The sequence below is a fragment of the Lissotriton vulgaris genome, chromosome 1_1, assembly GCF_964263255.1.
Source record: "Lissotriton vulgaris chromosome 1_1, aLisVul1.2, whole genome shotgun sequence".
NCBI classification, from domain to species: domain Eukaryota; kingdom Metazoa; phylum Chordata; class Amphibia; order Caudata; family Salamandridae; genus Lissotriton; species Lissotriton vulgaris.
In genome coordinates, this window is record NC_141685.1 from 409,580,299 (window position 1) to 409,601,407 (window position 21,109).

The following is a 21,109-nucleotide window of genomic DNA, read 5'->3' on the forward strand; positions in this document are numbered from 1 at the left end:
ATAAAGCTCCCGAAAAACCAGGACCAGGGGCACCAGGACCTCACTCCAAGACCCCTGGCCGTGGACCAGAAGAACCGGCAGGCGCAGTTGGACACTGACCAGCTCCACTAAACTAAACTTCCAGACCACAACGTCCAGGCGGGCACAGCTGGGTGCCAACAAGCAACCAGTCGGAAAACAAGAGGAGAAACAATTAGGATGAACCAAGTCGTCAACACAGAAAAATAACCCTTCTGGACACCAGACAGAAGACCAGGCCAAACGGCAGACAAAGGACAAAAACACAGCAGCACAACACCACAGATGCCCAAGAAAACACACCAGCAGTATACATCAACACCAGGAAGGGCAAGGAATCCGCAAGGGGGAGTCTACACCTACCCAGTGTAAGACGGGGCTATCCAATAGCTGCACATGCCCCACGTAGGGCAGGACACAGCCCAATAAGTATGGGACTACTCTTAGGGAAGAAAATACAGCATCAGAGACAAATTAGCAAGCCTGCGGCAGAAACAACAGAAGGCTTAGTAAGCAGCCCAAAAAAGAACACTTTGCCAAAAAGGGGCTGAACCAGCAGCCAACTGAAGGGGTAGACCAACCGAGGGCACAATATTTCTCACAGGAAGTGTAACGTCCACCCCACACCAGATTCTAGGAGAGGTGGGAGAACACCTCCCACTTAAACCCGGAGGATCAACAAAACCTACTGAGGAGGAGGAGCAGGAGGAGGAGGACGGAGCCCCGCAAGAAGACGCTGAATGGCAGAGTCTGCATGAGTGTTAAACAGAAGGACCCCATCAAAGGGTAAATCAACCCTGATATTTTCAGAAAAAACAGCATCACGGAGCCAGGCATGGTGGCGGAGAGCCACAGAAGTGGCCACAGCACGGCCTAGAGCACCGGCAACATCCAAGGCCGCACGAAGAATAAATGTGCCAACTCCCTGCCATCTAACACATGGCTCCGTAAGTCAGCATGGGCACTCTCATGAGGGACTTGAGAAAGAAGGGACTCCACAGAGTCCCACAGACTGGAAGAAGCCCTGGCAATACACACAAAGTGTTTAGCGCCCGCAAGGCAGCGCTAGAGGAAGCGAAGACATTATGCCCCCATGAATCCAACCACCGGGCCTGCTGACACGGAGGAAACAACACCACAGGCAAACACAGAAAGGCATTCCGCAGAAGAGAGTCTTGAGTAGAAGAGTGGAAAGAAAGAAAACCAGGGTCCTGCGGATTAGGGCGGTGACTATGCAGAAGTGCCTGAGACACCGGATCACCCGTGGCAGGGCTTCCCCAAGCCTCCATAAGATAATTGTGGAGTGACGCTTCAAAGGGAAGGAACAACTCCCGTCCACCAGAGCCCTGGTGGAGAACCTCCAAAAGATTGTCCGTAGGAAAAGGAGTGACAGGTTCAACCATCTGCAGAATACCAGCGGCTGTGGAAATAGCCTGAAGAAATGCAACACTAGCCTCCGTAGGGCACCAGGGAGGAGAAAGTAATTCCTCCGGAGACGGTTGCAGACTGAGCCGCCCATCCCCATGTCCAGGAGGAAGAGGCCAGCCCCGGAATAGCGGGGGATCCACAGAGTAATGGGAAACCTAAAGGGCCCCAGTGGAAGGAGGAGAGGCCGGTGGAAAAGCCCTCTGCGAGCCACAGACAGAAGGGTTCAAAGATTTAGGCCGTGGGGACGGCGAGGAGCCCTCCCTGGAAGATGTTGGTGAAAAGGCAACAATACGGCGCCCTGTCTCCGGGGAGGAACACACCAACAGATGGCAGACCTCTGGAGAAGAAGGGACCTCAGGGGAAAAATCCAGAACCCGACGCTGCGCAGCTCCGTGGAGTACGCCACCGGCGCCTGATCGGCGTCAGGCGGCCCCGGAGTGGGCACTCGTGGCGCCAGCCCAACTCCTTCCACCAGGTGCTCACAACGAGGGTGGGGCGGGGTCAACCCCAGAACTGCGAGGGATCTATGCTGGACCAGCCTCAGACTGGGCAGCCGTCCGCGCCGAGGACCGATGAGGATTCAGGAAAGCAGTCTACCCGTGACTCCACCGGAGGAGGGCCCCTGGTGCCGAAGCGGCGCCGGCTCGACTTCTGGTGAGAAAGCTGCTTGCTCAGAGGACCGAGGGGGACTCTGGGAGAAGCCCAGAGTCCTGGCGGTCTCCTGCGACGCCACATAGAGCCCCGTATGGATTTGTGGCGAGGCAGTGACGCCAGGTGCCGAAGAAGGGAGCCCCGAAGGACCGCACCTAGACGACACCACTCTCCTACGACCTGGAGCCTGAAAGTATGGCGCCGGAGCGGCCGGCGACTCCACAGAAAACCCCGCGAGGCAAGGGATCCATGGACGTCTCAGGAGGTGGAGGAAAGGCCAAAGAAGCCTGCAGCGCCTAGTCGCCTGTATGCCGGGAAAAGGCAGGTAGGAAGGTGACGAGTGGGGTGCATGTCCCGGGGGGAGCAGGCGCCCACTGCAAAAGGAGGACAAGGCCTCCGAGATAGACTGAAGGACCTACCAGCCGCGAGCCACGCCCTTGAGACGAAAGACGATGTCGCAGATGAAACCGGCGGTTCCTTGCTTCCAAAGTAGGGGACGGACGCTGGGATGACACTGGCCTGGACAAGCATGCCAACAGCAACTTCATCCGGCACTCCGGCTGTGAATTAGGCTTAAGGTGCTGGCAGGCGTCGCAGCCCTCAGAGTCGTGGTGCTCACCCAAGCACCACATACAAATCGGGTGAGGGTCCATTGCAGACATGGGACGCGCACAGGAGGTACACGTTTTGAAGCCCGAAGGCATTCGCACACTGCTCCACTTCAACGCTAAGCGTGCAAGAAAATAGAAGGCCTAAAACAGGCCAGGACACAATCCGGATCCGTGTTGCACGCGGAAAAGAGAAAAAACTAACATAGGCGCGCCGAGGTGGGGCTTACGTATGCTCGCTGACGTCACGGCGGAGGACGTCATGGCCGAGTCCCATGGTGCCGTCCCCCGGGCGCGCAGGGATGCTGTGGCAAAAAAGTTTTCCAGATCCAGTCTCATGCCTTGGGATAATTCCACGTTAAGGAATCTGTGGCTAGTAGTCTCTATCTGATATTTTGAGCAACTAACTATATTGCTATCTCTGGACATCATATAAAAAGGGAATTTGGGTAGATCGTGAACCCATCCAATAAAAACAAAGTGTGTAGTATGACAAAAAATTTTTAGGAAGAACTATTTTTATTCAAGTTTACTGTTAAAACACATATCATTAGCTATAATCCTCAAGCCAGTGAGGATTCAAACTGAAAGGAAAATGATCAAACAAAACTGAAATGTTGCCAATAACTGCAAACCCATCGATTTCACCTCCAGGATGCCCTAACTTCATGCCTTGGTCTGCAAGTCATCACTGCATTGTTGGCCACATCACATGGGTCTTTTTTAGAGGGGAATTCTGACTGCTACTATCCACTAAGGAACTGGGATTTTTTTCACTGGTGGTATCAATCTCAACATTTGAAGGTATTGGAGTGAGGTGGTGTAGGAAAGTAGGATCTGATTTTATGGTCACCCCCGCTTTTTGCCTGGTGTCAGTGTGTTTCGGAGTCCTCTAGGAAGAGTCATTTGTTCATTAAAACTGCCACTGTGACTTTTCCAGTGGCTTCCATTGGGCAAGCGGCTGTGTTTCCACACTGCACCCAGCCTCTGTGGGGTTCCTGGGTACTTACCATGGGTGATTCCTGGTTCTCCCAGCTCCTGTGAGTTCTTTGGTCCATGTCCTATCCTCTTTGCAGTTCACATTCCACTTCTTTAGTGTATAGTTTGGTCTCCCCTTGCAGACCAGTGTATATTAGTGCTACTTGCCTAATTTCTTTCAAATATTTTTATGTGTATTGTTGATATCTCCGGCTAGGAGATCTACCAATGTTAAAGTGATTGTATAATAAATAGACTTATTTTTTATAAACACTGGTGTTTTTTCTCATCTAACCTACACTATCGATTACACTTGTTAAAACAAGCTGTTTTACACTCCTTCAAGTTAAGCCAGAAGGCTGATCTCCACAGCTACCACTTTGAGAGCTGTTAAGGTTATCAAAGACCATTAATATCACCATAATGGTTGCCTGGATTAGTGCAAGGTGCATCACTCCTTCAAGTGTGCACCATATACTAAGCCAGCCTCCTACACGCCGCATTTCAAATTCTTGGCCTATGATGTGAATGATGGCAGCCTGACCATGTGGGTCCTCCCCTTGAGAAAGGACCATATTAATTTCAGAGCCGATCCTTGTATGCTAGTTTTGTGGAGTGTTCTGATGAGGGTGTTTTGGGAGACCGAGTCGATGGCTGCGGATAGGTCGATCAGGATGAGGGCCACTGTTTCTCCTCGGTCCAGGATGGTTTGAATGTCGGCGGTGGCCATGATGAGTGCTGTGGTTCTTGCTAAATCATGATTGAGGTTTGTCTTGAAGGCGGTGAAGTTCGAGGTGGGTTGTGAGTTGCTTGTTGATTCTCAATCACCTGGGCTGGATAGGGGAGCAGGTGTCCTTCTTGGTTAGTGGAGAGTAGGTAAGCAACGAGTTCTCTGGGGTTGGCTTAGTGTGTAAAGTTGCAGTAGATGTTAGCAATTTTGCTGTGAAAAATGGTGGATAGGTTGTAAGAGTTGTTGGGAGCAGCGATGTCGACAGTAGCTCAGTGTGAGGTGAAATCCTTAAAGATCGAGAACATCTCCTTGCAGCTGTTGGGAGCTTCCTTTAAAGCAGTCTGCTAGTGCATTTTTCTTGGTGTCTCTAATTTGATAGGGATAGCGTAGTACAGCCGTAAAGGTAGCTCTGTCTGTTGTGTTGTGGCTCGATCTCCATTCCTTTTCAGCTACTTACTGTGTCATTTGGAGCCTCTGCGGTCTTTTGTGTACTAGCTGGCCTGCTTTTTTGATCTACTATGTTGGGTTTGATGGGTGCAAAGGAGTCAGCAAAGTTCTTGATCAAATTGTTGAAGTTGTTTTTATGTCCTTGTCTATGGCGTCTGTGCCGAGGGCATTGAGTAAGTCTGCTTCTGCGATTTTGCCCCAGCTGTGGCCTGAAATGCTGAACCTGAGCAGGGTGTTGAGTTAAAGTGTTTTGATTTGGAAGTGGATGATGGAGTGGTCCGACCATGTGAGTAGTGTGGTAGAGTTGCATATGATGCTGTTGCTTGTGGTGAAGATGGGGTCCAGTGAGTGTCCTGGGAAGTGTTGGTTCTGGGACGAGCTGGGTGAGTCTGATGTTGCTCAAGCTTTTGAGGAGGAGTACTGTGAAGCAGGGGTTGTTTCAGTTTTCCCGGGTAAAGTCGAGTTCACAGAGGAGAATGTGGCTTCTGGAGTCGATGGTGGGCGCATCCATGAAGTTGGTGATGAGGTTGGTAAAGGTGCATCATAGTCTGGGTGGTCAGAAGGAAAGTGTTTCGTTCAGCTGGATGAATGCAAACAAATTAAAATTGAATGCAAGCAAAACGGAGGTGCTACTTTTTGGAAAAAATACACCCCCCCCCCCCCCGACCTGTGGTGGCCTCCTGAAATGGGTCCAGCACCATCCCCTGGAACCTATGCAAAGAATTTGGGAGTAAGATGGGACGAGAATCTCTCTTTTTCCTCTCACATACAGCAGGTTACCACCGGATGTCTGCACAAACTCAGAAACATCTGAAAATTCCTTTCTTTTCTACCAGTTGAGTGTCGCAAAATGGTAGTTCATGCGACAGTCACATCCAGACTACACTACTCAAACGGCCTCTACCTTGGTCTGCCCAAATATCTGGTGCAACGCCTGCAGATCGTGCAGAATGCGGCTGCGAGACTGATAAAGCATATTCCCTTTAGACATCATGTCTCTCCGCATCTGCACGAACTACATTGGCTCCCAGTGGCGAGCAGAATAAAATTCAAAGTTCTCACCCTGGCGTTCAGAGCACTAAAAGGGACCTGTCCTAACTATTTAAAACTCAGACTTCCCCGTTACCATCAGGAGCGACACCTGCGATCTAACTCTCTGCTTCAGTTAATTGTCCCAATAGTTAGAAAAGCTAGACTTGGGGGCAGGTCTTTCTCCGCTGGCACGGCGAAACTCTTGATCGCCTTGCCCTTTGCCATCCAATCTGCTACGACAGAAGCTAGCTTTAAGAAGCTCCTAAAGACCTGGCTCTTTATGCAGAAAACCTAAGAATCTCTTCATGGCTCTTGCTTACTGCTGAAGTACTCTTTCAGCGCCGGGACACCTCGAGAGGTAGCTGTTCACGCTTTACAAGCATCAGTATTATTATTATTATTATTATTATTATATTCAGAGATTTGCAGCTTGAAGTGCAGGTGTTCCATGAAAGGGGGGCATTCTCTCTGGATTTTGTTCATTTGATGGATACCTTGTAGATGATAGTGAGTCCTACTCTTGGCTTGTGAAAGTGGTCCAGCTAAGCGATCTTGTAGCCAGCTGGGATAGCTGTGATGTCGGAAGACGATGAGGAGATGAACCAGGTCTCTGTGATGAAGAGGCTGTCGAGTGCATCGCTACTTAGCAGGTCTCATATTTCAGTTGTGTGTTTCAGTGATCGTTTTTTGAGATGCATGCATGCAAGTGGGTGTTGAAGTGCGTTTTGCTTTGGTGTGTGATGGAGGCTGGGGTTTAAGTGTTGTTGGTGCATGTTTATTGGGAGGGAGTGTGTTGGTGGGGTGGGTGACTGCTGGAGACCCGACATAAGGTGCACGTGAAAGCTCCTACCATGCTGTGAGGTGCGGCATGAAAGCAGTTGGGGCAACAGCATCTGGGGTCTAGCATCCTAGGTAGTGCTGTGGAGTATCGCTGTGCAGTGATCGGACCAGGGTTCCTGCTTCTGCTCGACTTTAGTGCCTGCTGTGCGTCTGTGTTGCAGTTGCCATTAAGTAGGTCCTGGGAGGAGGGGAGGGGGGGGCGGCAAGGGCAGGGTGCTGTGATGTCATTGCCTGTGCTGGTTGGTGATGGGAAATGATGTCCTCTTGCAAATCATTACCTGGATAAGACTAAGGCTGGCACTACAGATAGAATATCAGATTTATATTTTAGTCAGTAGTTTGTTTAGCTACATAAAATACTAATTACTAACGGCAGCATGAGCAATGCACCTACAAACTAGTTTCTAGACAGTGAATGGGATAACATGCAAGTTGAGCAAAGCGTTTATGCCTTGGAATGGTTTACTGGGATCCTCTTAAAAGATTATGAAGCAAAAGAACTATAGCTTATTTGTGTAGGTGCCCCGGGTATGAGCTTCTGAGCCAGCAAAACAATGTACTGTGGTGCTGAGAAAGATGCATCAACGTTACTATTTTATTGGACTACAAGCGGTTTACTCTTGTGGGCAATGTAGTAACCATTCTCCTATCAGTAAGTTTTTTTAGTAACAAATAATTTGAGGCTAGATTTGCACCCTAGAAAAGGCTCAGTCGTAAATCGTGCTGCTGGGGTGGTCTTTCATGCAAGTTTTTCTCTTTCCCCAACCTCAAGACAGCCCCTAGGAAGGAACCTCAAATGCGCAAAAGGGTTGGCCTGCGATCAAGATGAGATTCTCCAGTGGCATCTTGGCTGTGAGCCAGAGACATTTAAAGTTGTGCCCAGTCAATGTGAATCTGACACAGGGGCATCAGGTGACTATTCCAGAAGGCTGAAAACATCTGCTCACTCTCTTATCTGATGTTGCCCATATTCAATTTCCAAGTTTAAAGGAGGCCTAGATATTCCCTCATACTTTATTTCCTTCATTTGAGCTAGCTCTAGCCTGTGATCTGCAAGTTCGCTAGCACCTGGCAGGTCCTTGCTGCATTTTTGTTTTTGGGCTCATCATATCACCCTTCACAGATTTCTACTGACCTAGTCATAGCAGAGAGCTTCAAGTTGTAAACCTTACTTCGGACTTGCATCATATCTAATAGACAGGATAACTCTCTACAAGAACCACAATGTGTCTGTAAACTGGAATAAGGGTGTGAGTACCCGCCACATAAAGAATAAAGATCTAGGGGCCCCATGTTTGACTTGTACAGAGTTTCCTGTTATACTAACCTTTGCCTCCATACAGAAGGAGACAGTAAAATGTTTTATACATTTGTCCTTTTCCCTGGGTGATGTTAGTTTGGCAACGTGTGTACTGAATAAGGTGTTGGCTTCTCTTTCAATTGTCTCCAGATTCATTTGGCCACAGCGTTTCCATTTCTCTGTACCAGTGTAATCTTTGCCCTTCCTTAACAATACTCCCATTAGGTACAATTTGAGGGCATAGGGAGCCAGAGACAGGAGTTTTTTTGAAGTACAAGTCCAGTCTTTTGTCAGGGCTTCCCTTTTTACTCCCCTTGAGAAGTTGCTCACACAAGGTACTAAGGCTGTCCTCTCTTTTATTCCTATGTTTCGGGTGTCTGCAAGTAGATGGCTCCCAGAACAACCTCTCCTGTCTACTTTCCCTTGAAGATGGTGCATGGAATTACCAAGATGGATACACAAAGAAAAAGTTACTTATTGGAAGGTGACAATATTTCTTGTGCATGCATAATCTTTATGCAGATTCCTTACCTTATAAATTCTTCCAGGTTCCAGAATGCCCAGAAAATTCTTCCTCAGTGATGACTCACCAGTGCCCCAAGGTGGTGCCACATGCTCCCAGTAGGAACTCTGCCTCCGTAATTAACATCACCTTGGTAAATTAGGCACCAACCTGACCAGTGACATCAGTTCCAGACATTTTTTCCATGCTATTTCAAGGCATTTTGGGATGAACACAATGCCATGGAATAGCCACAACCACTGCGCAAATCAAGTTCGCAAAACTAGGAAACTATTAATTAGAGCACTAACTTATCAGGAATGTTGGAGGGTGGCGAGAAATCTGTGGGAACATTAACCCCTTCGAGGCTAATGACGAGCTGGGCTCGTCATGGCGCTTACCTGCCGTGCGCGGATGACAAGGCCAGCTCGTCATGAAATAAAGTAAAACAGCAATTCCCAGCGCAGGACGGGAAAACGCCTAGCAGCCATGGGATTAAGCATCCACCAGAAATATCCTTAACAAAGAAAAGTAACTCTTCCTTCCAATGGCTATATCTTTCTGCAGACTACCAAATCCGCACTTCTCTGGGAGGTGGGCTTGAGCAGTGACAGTTACTCAAGATATTAAGGTAACATAGCTCTGGCAAAGTACCCAATTAGTAAATGATTTATTTATAAATCCACCATGAGCCAACATTCTCCTAAACTCTTACTTACTGGAAAATCTTGGGCAATGCTAAACCTTCAGCAGCCAATACGTATTTCAAAGAAGGGGAGGGTGGAGGGTATAGGGGTAGGGCAGAATGGCGTTAGTGAGAAATTAAAAGCACAGTAGCAAGACCCATCTGTGTGACCTATAGGAACTCCAGCAGGGAAGGAAAAGTCAATTTCTGCCTCTTACCAGTTGAGTAAAGGCTGGTGAGGCCAAGTTCAAGTTGATTTTCTTTGTCACTGTGACGTGCATTGCGTATGGTACGCTGAAGTCATAGTGACAAAAGTGAAAAACATTAGGCATCAACTGCTTTCACTGTCATCTGTGCTCATGGGTCATACATTTGCCCCCAAACAATGATCAGTGCACAAGACACCAGGGAGGTGGGAGCAATCCCCCCTCAAAGTATGGGCAAGTGCTACCTTCAAAACAAAAAGAGGGTGGTATACCCCCAGTCTCCCTCCCCACTCCCGCCACCCCCATGGCAAAAGGTCACTATACATAAGGGATGGAAAAAACGGTGGGGATAACTCATTGGGCCAGGCTCCCACACAAAAACAGTCCTCGAACAGTCTTTCTACCATAATCCCTCAACTCCTCAGGGCTTATACCCCGATAGGTAGCAGAGATATCAAGAAAAACAAGTTTTGGCAAAGCCGATAGGTCTATCCTTTGAGCCTTATTTGCTCTGTCAAAGCCTTTTGTTGATACGCAATAATATCGGCAAAAATGGCAGCTGAGAAGCCGCAAAAACAACTCCGGCACCGTCCGGGGATCACACGCCCATCACCAGGTCCTTTATGGAGACCCTGTTCAACTCCCTCAGAGATGACTTCAAGTCCCTGAAGCAGGAAGTGGCCGGGGAGATCAGGGAGCTCAGGAGAGATGTGGAGGGACTTGGGGAGCGAGTGGTCGCCATTGAATAGGCTGACCACACGAGGAGCAAAGAGATCGAACAGCTCCAGCAGGAAATCCTGAGACTCACGGATCAACAGCTAGACCTTCAGGCCCATGCAGAGGACCTGGAAAACCGGTCCCGTCGCAACAACATACAGGTCCGGGGGGTCCCTCAGAAAACAGAAGGGACAGATGTCACTGGCTACTTATAGGACCTCTTCCGGAACATCTTGGGGTAGCCTGCCGACTTTGTCATCAGGATAGACAGGGCACAGAGTGGGGCTCCCCAGGTGCGCTACCGCCACGCCTCCAGACATCTTAGCCTTTCTCCATAACTTCCCGCTCAAGGAGCGGATTCTTCGAGAGTCCAGGCGGGCGCAACCTCTTCAGTTTCAGGGTCACCCTGTCGCCCTGTATCAGGACCTTTCGGCCATTATGCTACAAAAGCGAAAGGCATTCAAAGTGGCAACAGATTTTCTAAGGCAACAGGAGGTTCCATACACTTGGGGACATCCGTTCCGACTGATATTTAAGTGGAATGGGGCCCTACAACAGATGCGTTCGCTCAAAGACACTTGTGCGTTATTGGGAGTTGACTTGGAGGAGGACTAGCCTGTGGTGAGATTATCGCAGGGGCCTTCCAGAGGAGGCTGGCCAACAGTGGGCAGTAGACGATCCCCGGCGCAGCGCTTGAAGCCCGAGGCCCACATCATCACGCAGGAAAGAGCAACGGCAGTCGCAGAGGTGGCCAGGAAAACATCCTCCGACTGATTTCTACACCCTGTGGGGGGGTTAATCATAGCATATAGCATGCTCATAGGCTGGGGGGGATGAGCGGGGGGCCACAATGGTTGCCGCTGGACATGACCCTTGCAAGTAACTTTACCACAGCCCTGTGTGGACTGACAGGACTGGGACTATGCATTCTCATGGTTTGGGTGTTGGGTGGTGGGTGTTGAACCTCCGGGTTGGGGAGTTGGGGTTCCAGGGAGGGGGTGGGGGAGGGGAGGGTCTGATGGGACAGATGGGGCTGGGTTTGGGAGAGGATTTGCGGGAGGGAACTAGTGTGCCGGGGGGTTTTGCAGGGCTAGGATGCTCATTACGTCTCCATCTGACACGGAAGTGGGATTGCACTCATATAGCACGCGGCTCGCCTGGCTTTCTATGTTAGATTCCAGTTTGAAGGTATTAACCCTTAATGTGAAGGGCTTGAACAATCCTGTTAAGCGGAGGGCTGTGATCTCATACTTGGAGAACTCCGGGCCGACATTTGTTTATTGCAGGAGACCCACCTCCTACCTAAAGAATGGCACAGAATGCGCTCCCGTGCCTTCCCCCAGCAGTTTTTTTCATCTCTCCCAGTTAAGAAGGCAGGGGTGGCTATTCTGGTGTCCAGGCGCTTCCGGGGTAGTGTGGGGGATAGGATGGGGGAGATTAAGGGTAGGCTTTTAGCGTACACCTTTCTAATAGAGGACAACCCAAACACAGGACAGGAGGCCTTTTTAAAAGGCGTCGTTTCCGAATCGCTTCAATCCTCAAACCCCCCTCTTGCTCATAGGGAGGGACCTCAATATAGTAATGGACACAAATATGGACAGGTCAGGGCATCGATATGGGGATACAGGCGCTATTACAGCCGCCGGTAAGGAGTGGCTACATGAGAGGGGTCTGGTGGATCTCTGGAGGGCCACACATCCCAACACACAGCAATTAACTTTTTATTCCCATGTACACCGCACCTACGCCAGGTTGGATCACTACCTAGGTTCCTCTGAAATGCTTGCCACCCTCAGTGACGTTTGCATCGTACCGGCGGCCCTATCTGATCATGACGCGGTTGAGTTGTCGCTCAGGGTCCCCAAATCCACCCGCCCCCCTGGATCGTGGCGATTGCGCAAAACCCTCTTACAGCGGCCGGAAGTAGCAAAGCAGCTTCACACTTGCATAACTGAGTATCAGCCATTGATGATACCTCGGAAACGTCGGTGTCGGCCCTCTGGGGGGCCCTGAAATCGGTGGCCCGCGGTGAACTTATCGCGATAGCAGCGGCAGAGGCCAAGGTCCGCAAGGCAAAGAGGGACAAACTCACTGCTCAGGCCTCTGATCTGGAGAGGGTTCATAGCCGCACCGGCGCCCCGCGGGTCTGGAGGCAACTGAAAGCAGCCAGAGCCCAGTTAACCAGCCTAGATACATACAGGGTGGAATTCGCCGCTCTTCGCCTCCGCCATACCTATTACGTCGGGGGGGGGGAATAAAACTGGCCGCTTACTTGCTAGTGCCTTGAAGGCCAGAACCCAAAACTCCAAGATCTCCAGCCTCACGGATGACTCGGGATTAGACATCACTGGGGAGACCCAGGTTGCGGAGGCGTTCCGGACCTTTTATGCCTCTTTATACAAGGCCGACTCTAACACCGGAAGATGTTGACGCCTATTACGAATCGTCGAAGGTCACAGCGCTGTCTCAGGCGAACGCGGACGCCCTAGATGCCCCCATCCGCCTGGATGAGGTGCTCGCTGCTATATCCTGCCTTCGCCCTCTCAAATCCCCGGGGTCAGATGGCTTCTCCGACGGATTTTACAAAACCTTTAGCCAGGTATTGGCTCCTTTTCTCACCGGCTCTTCAACTCCTTTGAGGGGCAAGCTCCATCCCCCCGGATATGCTGGCAGCCGAGATAGTGGTGCTGCCTAAACCGGGTAAGAAACCCATGCAATGCTCTGCGTTCCGCCCTATCTCCTTACATAACCCGGACCAGAAACTCTTTACGGGTATTCTGGAGGCGTGTCTTGTTCCATGTCTGCCTGGGATCTTGGAACCCGACCAATCGGGCTTCGTTCCAAATCGTCAGTGTATCGATAACACTAAACGGATACTCCATTTGATCAACAAGGCCCACTTCCAAAACTCGGACTCTGCACTACTGGCTGTTGACGCTCAAAAAGCGTTTGACCGGGTCGACTGGACCTACTTACAACGGGTCTTAATGCACTTTCGGCTGTGGATACCGCTTTCAGTCCTGGATCACGAGCTGTTACCACCGTCCTCCAGCTCGGGTCCTCCTGGGTGGCCTACGCTCGGGCCCTTTTGAGATCCAGCGTGGCACGAGGCAGGGGCCCCCTCTAGCCCCTCCTGTTCGCTCTGTACGTGGAGCCCCTTGCGCAAAAGATTCGCGACAACCCTGCTATCCATGGCATCACCTTCGGCCGAGAACCTCATGCGATCGGCCTTTAAGTTGACGACATCATAGCCGCTCTGGACCGTCCAGACTGTTCTGTTCCCGCCTTCCTGGGAGAACTAGAGTCTTTTGGAGCTGTCTCCGGCTTCAAAATCAACAGGGGGAAATCCCTAATACTGCCACTGGACAAAAATGCCCAACCACGAGCAAACGCGCCCGCATACGGGGGAGGTTTACTGTCGACCGCACAACTCCCATACTTGGGCTTTACTCTCACATCCTCTACGGAGTTGACGGTAGCTCTCAACTACGCAGCCCTCACCTCCCAGATCCGGACCGCCATCGCGCGCTGGTCCAAGCAACCCCTTTCCCTGTTGGGACGTGTCGCAGCAGTGAAGATGTCGGCTCTGCCCAAAATTCTGTACATTTTTCAGACCCTCCCGGTGCTGCTTCCGGCTGGCACCATCGCGAATCTACAAGCCGCTTTCCACCATTTCATTTGGGAAGGAAAGCGGGCACGCTTACATAAGCGACTAGCATATCGGAGTGCGGATGAGGGGGGTCTTGGGATCCCCAACCTTCTGTAATACTTACAGGCCTCCCAACTCCGCTCACTGGTGGAGTGGTATAGGCGGGAATCCGAGAAACGGTGGCTATTTCAAGACAGGGCGATGGCCCAGATGTCCCTTTGGAAAGTTCTGTTCCTCCTCCGGCAGCACAGGCCGCGATACCTCTTGCGATCACCCATCACTCGTACCATCATGCAAGTTTGGGATGCGGTCGCCGTCAAAAGGTGGTTGACAACCTTCCCCTCCCCACTCACCCCCATCTTGGATAACCCGGAATTCCCGCCGGGCACTGACCCTCACACCTTTCCGCAATGGCGTGGCACCAGCTGCCGTTCCGCCGGCCACCTCTTTGACACAAGGGGCTTTCTCCCCCTCTCGGATATAACTCAGGGCTACGACGTGTCTCCCCCACCTAATCCAATATTTTCAACTTCGGCGTTGGCTTATACACCCGGAGTACGCCCCCCTAGTTGGTAGACGTATGACATACTTCGAGACATGGCTGGTGACAAAAGACTCGGATAGGCATCTTATCTCGGACCTCTACAAAATGCTCACACCCTCAGCCATTTCGGGCAAGACAGCGCGCCAGAAGGGCTGGGAGGCAGAGCTGGGAAGGGCCCTATCGCCCAGGGAATGGAGTTAAATATACTATAGAGCCTCTCACACCACTCGCATCACCACAGGTAGAGAAGCGGCAGCGAAACTGGCCATGTACTGGCACATTACTCCGGTCCGGCTTAATACGGGTAACCCAACACGTAGTGCGTTGTGCTGGAGGGGATGCGGGGGAACAGGGCACCCTGACTCATCTCCTCTGGGACTGCTTTGAAGTCCAAGACTACTGGAAGGCGGTCCTGGATGACATTGATTCTACCTTTGATACTGAAATCCCGAGATTCCCAGCTTACACTATCCTGGGCCTACCTAACGCACTCACTTTTCCCCTGAAATCCCCCAGGGGTCGTCAAATGGGGATTGCCATGCCGGCTGCAACACAACATGTTCTGTCACTCTGGGGCTCAACCACCAGGCCTACTCACACGGGGTGGTTACACAAAATCAGGTTTACCTTGGGGATGGAACGTATCCAGGCCACACTTACACACACCATGACTGCATTTCAAAAGATCTGGCTACCGCTGCTTTCCCTCCTGTCCAAAGAGTTTAATGAGATCACCTGCCCCAGATACCCCCGCTTACTGCGACTTACAGAGGCTACGCATGACCCTCCATGATCCCATGGGTAACTGCGATCCTTATTATGTGGATGCATCCGTGATTGTTTCACAAGTACGGCACACTGGTTGGGGATGGGGGTGGGTTCCTGGTTTCTGTTCCCACAGTTTTGTTCCCTCACTGCGCTTGACATTTGCAGCCTTGGCACTATACCTCTGCTTTGGCAAATGTACCGAGCCTACTGCTCGATTTACAGAGAAGACGTACCTGTCTGTCTCGACTGCCTTATGTGCCAGCTGCCTTTCTATTGTACTGTGATGCCTATTGTTGCTCTTAAAATCAATAAAACACATTTGAAATTAAAAATGGCAGCTGAAAAGCCATAGTAGCACATTCTTGGCCCGGCAAGACATTTTTTCTCCTGTTCATTTACACCGAAAAAATGAAACCTTAATTCAAGCATGAAGCTTCTCACATTTTTCCCAATCTCTGTTAGAGGTTCATCACCTAAACATCATTACACCACTTGCCACCCACCTCATAATATCCATGTAAGGGCTGGCCTGCAGATCATGGTGAGAAAGACATGTATACTATACACTAACCTGAGCAGGTCTGCTATTCATGTCTAGAACTGGGCTTGTATGCAAATATTACCCACAACAGGCTATGAAACTTTACTGACCACCATGTATGACAACAAACACTACAGGCATTCAAACAGTGAACTGTCAAATTTAATAACTTCTATTCTTTGTAACAAACTACTCTGCTACATATGCCTGCAGTTTAGGCATGGAGGGTATTCCTTAGCATTAACCAGGACCCAATGTAGACCCACAAACATATCAAACACCCCCCAACACACATCACACTCCATTCCAGCTTAGATATAAGCTAGGGCTGCTCTCCTTTCTACCCACCATATATGAAACTAAACAATTGGGACATAATGAGCACTTCAAGTATTCATGCAGTGAATTTTCAGTTTGATGGTCGTTTGCATGGGCTCTGCTACAAACACCTTACTCAAAAGCACATTTGTAGTGACAAATCTGGACAAAATGTGTACTAACCGTACCATCAAACATCCTCGCACAAATCTCACACTCCTTTCCGCACCCTCCAAGCAACTAGCTAGTCTAGGACAGCTCGACTGTCTGCTATATCGGCAACAAAATCTCTACCAAGTACACTTGAACAAGGTCGACAAAGAGATGGTAAGCAGCCAGGCATTTAAGGACAGAATATGTACAATCATAATAACACCATTCAACGTAGGTTACACTCCACCCAACTTAATGGTAGTCATTAATCATCAGAGGTGTTGACTGTTCATAAGCATTAGCTGGCCAACAAAGAGCTTTGACATAACAAAGATGGGAAACACTTGCAAAAGAAAATAAGAGGATAGCTACAGCTGCAAATTCATTCCGACTATAGCACATAGCATTCAAGAAATAAATGGTTAAAAAAACATTCGAGTACCTGATATTTCAAAAATGCTAAATACTTATGGTTACAGTAAATAAAATTTAGTACATACCTAATTGCTGGCTTCGTAACTGCAGGCAGGTGACGAGAAGAGACAAAGCCTCTCCTGCAATAATAGCATCTTTGGTGGATACAGACTGTTGTCTGACACAGATACCTGCATGCAGTGATGTTGCTTCCCCTTCGCTTCCAGAGCTGCAGTTACTACCTGTTTTTCAAATGAAAACAAAAAACATAATAAGTTTGAGAATTAGTGTGCTACATGAGCGCAACATCTTCCAGCAAGTTTCTCACAGGTTATTTTCAAAATTTAAATGTGATATTGGCGGATACCAAGAAATTTAGAATGCAAGAAAACAAGCTTAGGCCTATGAACCTAGCCATCATTGGATCGAACAACATAGTACTAAATGGTGCAGACCTTGCTAACTTGCTCACTTTCAAATATAATCCAATGATTGAGGACTAAAAAACTCAGATTATAAAGAGCAGAACTGAAACAGCTGCTTGCTATACACATTTTGCTGTATAACAGTCAATGCAATACTACAGGGTGATAATTAGAAGAGACACATTTTTTGTATCCAATGGAGTATATTGGGAGGCAATTCCATGCATTTATTAACCTTTCATTTTGAGGTGTTCTTACTCAAATCTCACTGTGCCCTTTTTCGTTCTAGAAGTACTCTTCTAAATAAAAAGCAGTGTTTGTAAGATGACCTTCTTAAAGCGACGCCTTAGGGGACTTTAGTTTAAACAAAACGTACGAGTTACTTACCTTTGGTAACGATGTATCTGGTAGAGACGATTCTAGCCGCAGATTCCTTAACGTAGAATTATCCCAAAGCGTGAGACTGGATCCAGAAAACTTTTCCGCCACAGCATTCCTGCGCGCTAGCATCACTCAAGTCTGCCCTGACGTCGTCCACCCCGGCGCGCCTAAGTCCGTTTTCTTCTGAGAATGTTTTCGCGCCACAATGAGGAGCCATCACAAACAAAACTGAGAATACTGGAACAGTTTGCCAAAACCCCGCTATAAAGAATGGAAAGAAATGAAAGGCGAGGAACAGCACCCTCCAGAATAGTGCCAGAAACTAAGGCCCCAAGTCATGGAATAAAAAAATAGAGCACAGCTACTGCAAGCAAGCCTACGACCAAAATACCAGCCTCCCTGGAGGCATAAAGCATGTGAAAAAGGGCACAGCAGACTAAGATGTCTGCAACCGCCGCCCGGAGCCAAGAAGGGGTCCAAGGCCAGAATGGAAGAACAATGACAAGTCATCCCCCAACAACACCAGTAGGGGGGATCCCCTAAAAGGGTCGAGACCCAGCAAGAGGACCTCAACCCCAAGGACTGTAAGCGTCAGAAGTGCAAGCAACACAAGGACGCAGGGCACAAACAAACCCTACATTGGGGACCAAATGCATGGGCACTGAAGCACCCAGGCATTCGTCACCCAATCACCAAAAAGAAGGAATGTGTAAATGTGTTTGTATTTATATAGCACCTTCCACCCAGAGGTCTCATAGCGCTGTATTCATACCGCTGTGGAACCCTTCCTAGCTTTCCTGTGAGATGTCCACCCTGGGCACCCACAAGGTGAAGCCAGGCATCCAAGCGCTGCTGGGGCCGTTGTGGAGATTAAGCAAGCTATTGCCCAGAGTCAGAGTGGGACCCATGATTAGACTAGGCACCGAGGCGAGAATTATCAGGTCCGGGGAGATTAAATCCAAGAGCTGCCGAGGCGGGAAATGAACCCTGGTCCCAGGCCAGACCTCTGCATCAGGGTCTGCCGCTCTAACCATTGAGCCACGCTTCTCAGCTGGAGCAACAACCACCAGGCGAGCATCCTCCTAAAGAGGGAGTAAGAAAAAGGCACTTGTCCTGAAGCAGGCAAGTGCAGAAGACCGAGAAGGGTCTTCGCAGAAACGGGGAGGAAGGGCGGGTCGTGAAGGAATCTGCGGCTGGAATCGACTACCAGACACATCATTACCGAAGGTAAGTAACTCATTCATCTGATAGAGACTACTAGCTGCAGATTCCTAACACAGAATAGATACCCTAGCCATACCCAAAGGGGAGGAGGGTCTGCGAGAAGACCTCTCCAGCTCAGACAAGCACAAGACCCCCAGCAGGGGATCAGTCACAGGGACAGGGAAAAATAGCCCCGTCTGCCGCAACAGGGGATGAGTCACAAGCCTTAGGCTAAAGAGAACCTCAGCATCGTGGAGGAACACGTGCCCCACAGGGGATGTATTTGAACAACAAAAAAAAGGACAACCCAGCCTCCAGCAACAGGAGAAGCAAGGGTAATACGAAGGAGGCCAAAACACCTCAAGCCCAGTCAACGTACCAGGGACCTCCACGGAAGCCCCAAGGTACCGACAACGCAGAGGATGAAGAGCCACCTACAGACTCCAAGGAGAAGAGGCAGAAGCACAGCAAAGCCCTCCACCGGGAAACATACCCAGTGACTAGGGCAGTCGAGCCCATCACAGCCAGAAGACCAGACAGAACGGCACCTCGGCAATAAGGCAGGCGGAAGAATAAGAACGGAATCTCACAATGGCCCCGCAGGACAGAAGCACAAGCTTCAGAGCCCACGTCAAGGCCTCTGGTCACAGAACAGAAGAGCAGGGGAGGGTAGCCAGCCGCTGACAACACTACGAAACTAAACGCCCGGACCATGTAGGGCTCGGAACAAGGGCAAGGCCAGTAAACCGTCCCGAACTACCCCAAAAGGGGACCGCCCCAGACAGAACCGATCCACGAAGCAGTGTGATCAGCTAGAAGAGATGAGGAGAAAAGAAACAAGTAGGACGGACCAGGCCGTCAACACAGGAAAAGGGCAAAACACTGCGGCACAACGCCGTAGATGGCCAAGCCATGCCCCAGTAAGGGCCAAAGACCGCACCATCATAATACAGCCACATCAGGAAGGGCGACGAACTCGAAAGGAGGAGTCCACACCCTCCCCGCATAAGACAGGTCTATACAATAGCTACATGTACCCCACATAGGGTAGGACACGTCCAAAGAAGCATGGGAACCACTCTTAGGGAAAAGACAATCCTGCATCAGAGGACAAAATCATAGACCTGCGGCAGAAACCACAGAAGGCTTAGTAATCAGCCAGAAAGCACAGGCGTACCAAAAAAGGGGGCTGGACCAGCAGCCAACTGAAGAGTGGGGCCAACCAAGGACCCAGAGGGCACAGTAACCTCACAGAAAGTGTAACAGCCACTCCAAAAACCAAGTACCAGTAGCAAGTGGGATAACGCCTCCCACCAAGACCCGAAGGATCAGCAAACCAACTTACGGAGAAGGAGAAGGAGGAGGAGGACAAGGAGGACGGAGCCCCGCAAGAAGACGCTGAATCGCGGAGTCTGCATAAGTATTTAACAGCAGGACTCCATCAAAAGGGAGGTCGACCAGACGCTCTCTAATATTTTCAGGAAAAACAGCAGCGCGTAGTCAAGCATCTCGACGGAGAGCCACAGAAGTGGCCATAGCATGGCCAATAGCATCGGCAACATCCAAAGTCGCACGAAGAATAAACGCGGCCAACTCTCTACCATCCAACACATGGCCCCGCAAATCAGCACGGGCTCCCTCACGAGAGACATGAGAAAGAGGGGACTCCACAGAATCCCACAGGCTAGAAGTAGCCCTGGTCAGCACACACAAAGTGTTAAGCACCCTCAAAGCAGCACTGGCAAAACGGAAAGGTATTTCGCAGTAGAGCGCCTAGAGTAGAAGGGTGGAACGACAGACAGACCTGGTCGTGCGGAGCAGGACAATGGCGGTGCAGTAGTGCCTGAGGCACCGGATCGCCTGTGGCAGGGCGCCCCCAAGCCCTCATAAGAGAATTATGGAGTGACACTTCAAAAGGAAGGAACAACTCCCGCCCAACAGAGCCCTTGTGGAGAATCTACAAGAGGTTGTCTGTAGGAAATGGAGTGACCGGTTCACCCATCCTCAGAATACCAGCTGCCGTGGAAATAGCCTGAACAAAGGCAACACTGGCCTCAGTAGGGCGCCGCAGAGGCGAAAGCAATTCCTCGATGGATGACTGCTGGAGACTGAGCCGCCCATCCCCAAGTAAAGGGGGAAGCGGCCAGCCCTGGCATAGAGGAGAATCCACAGAGGAGTGGGGATCCTGAGGGGCCCCAGGGGAGGGTGGAGAGGCCGGTGGATAAGCCAGCCGGGAGCCACGGAAAGAATGGTTCGAGGATTTTGGCCGTGGGGACGGCGAAGAGCCTTCCCTGGAAGATGCAGCTGAAACGGCAACTGCACGGCGCCCTGTCTCCAAGGAAGTTGACGGACCTCAGGAGAAGAAGGGACCCCGGATAACGAATCCAGGACCCGGCGCAGCTCCATGGAGTCCGCCATCGACGCCTGATCAGTGTCGACCAAGCGCCAGAATGGGCCTCCGTGGCACCGGGCCAACTCATGCCACCACTCCCTTTCTAGGAGAACGAGGCGAGGCGGGCGCCAGACCAGCGAAGGTGCGGCGCCGATAAAGGCACTGGCACGGCCTCAGAT

General features: G+C 50.4%; 1 protein-coding gene across 3 annotated transcripts in view; it reads right to left on the minus strand.

Annotated features, from left to right (window-relative positions):
- Positions 1-21,109, minus strand: part of USP24 (ubiquitin specific peptidase 24) — a 1,909,144-nt gene that overhangs the window by 1,184,890 nt on the left and 703,145 nt on the right. For all 3 annotated transcript variants that reach the window (XM_086952711.1, XM_086952716.1, XM_086952707.1), the window contains exon 35: positions 16,616-16,771. In XM_086952711.1, the coding sequence (XP_086808837.1) occupies positions 16,616-16,771 (156 nt within the window). The remainder of the gene's footprint in view (positions 1-16,615; positions 16,772-21,109) is intronic.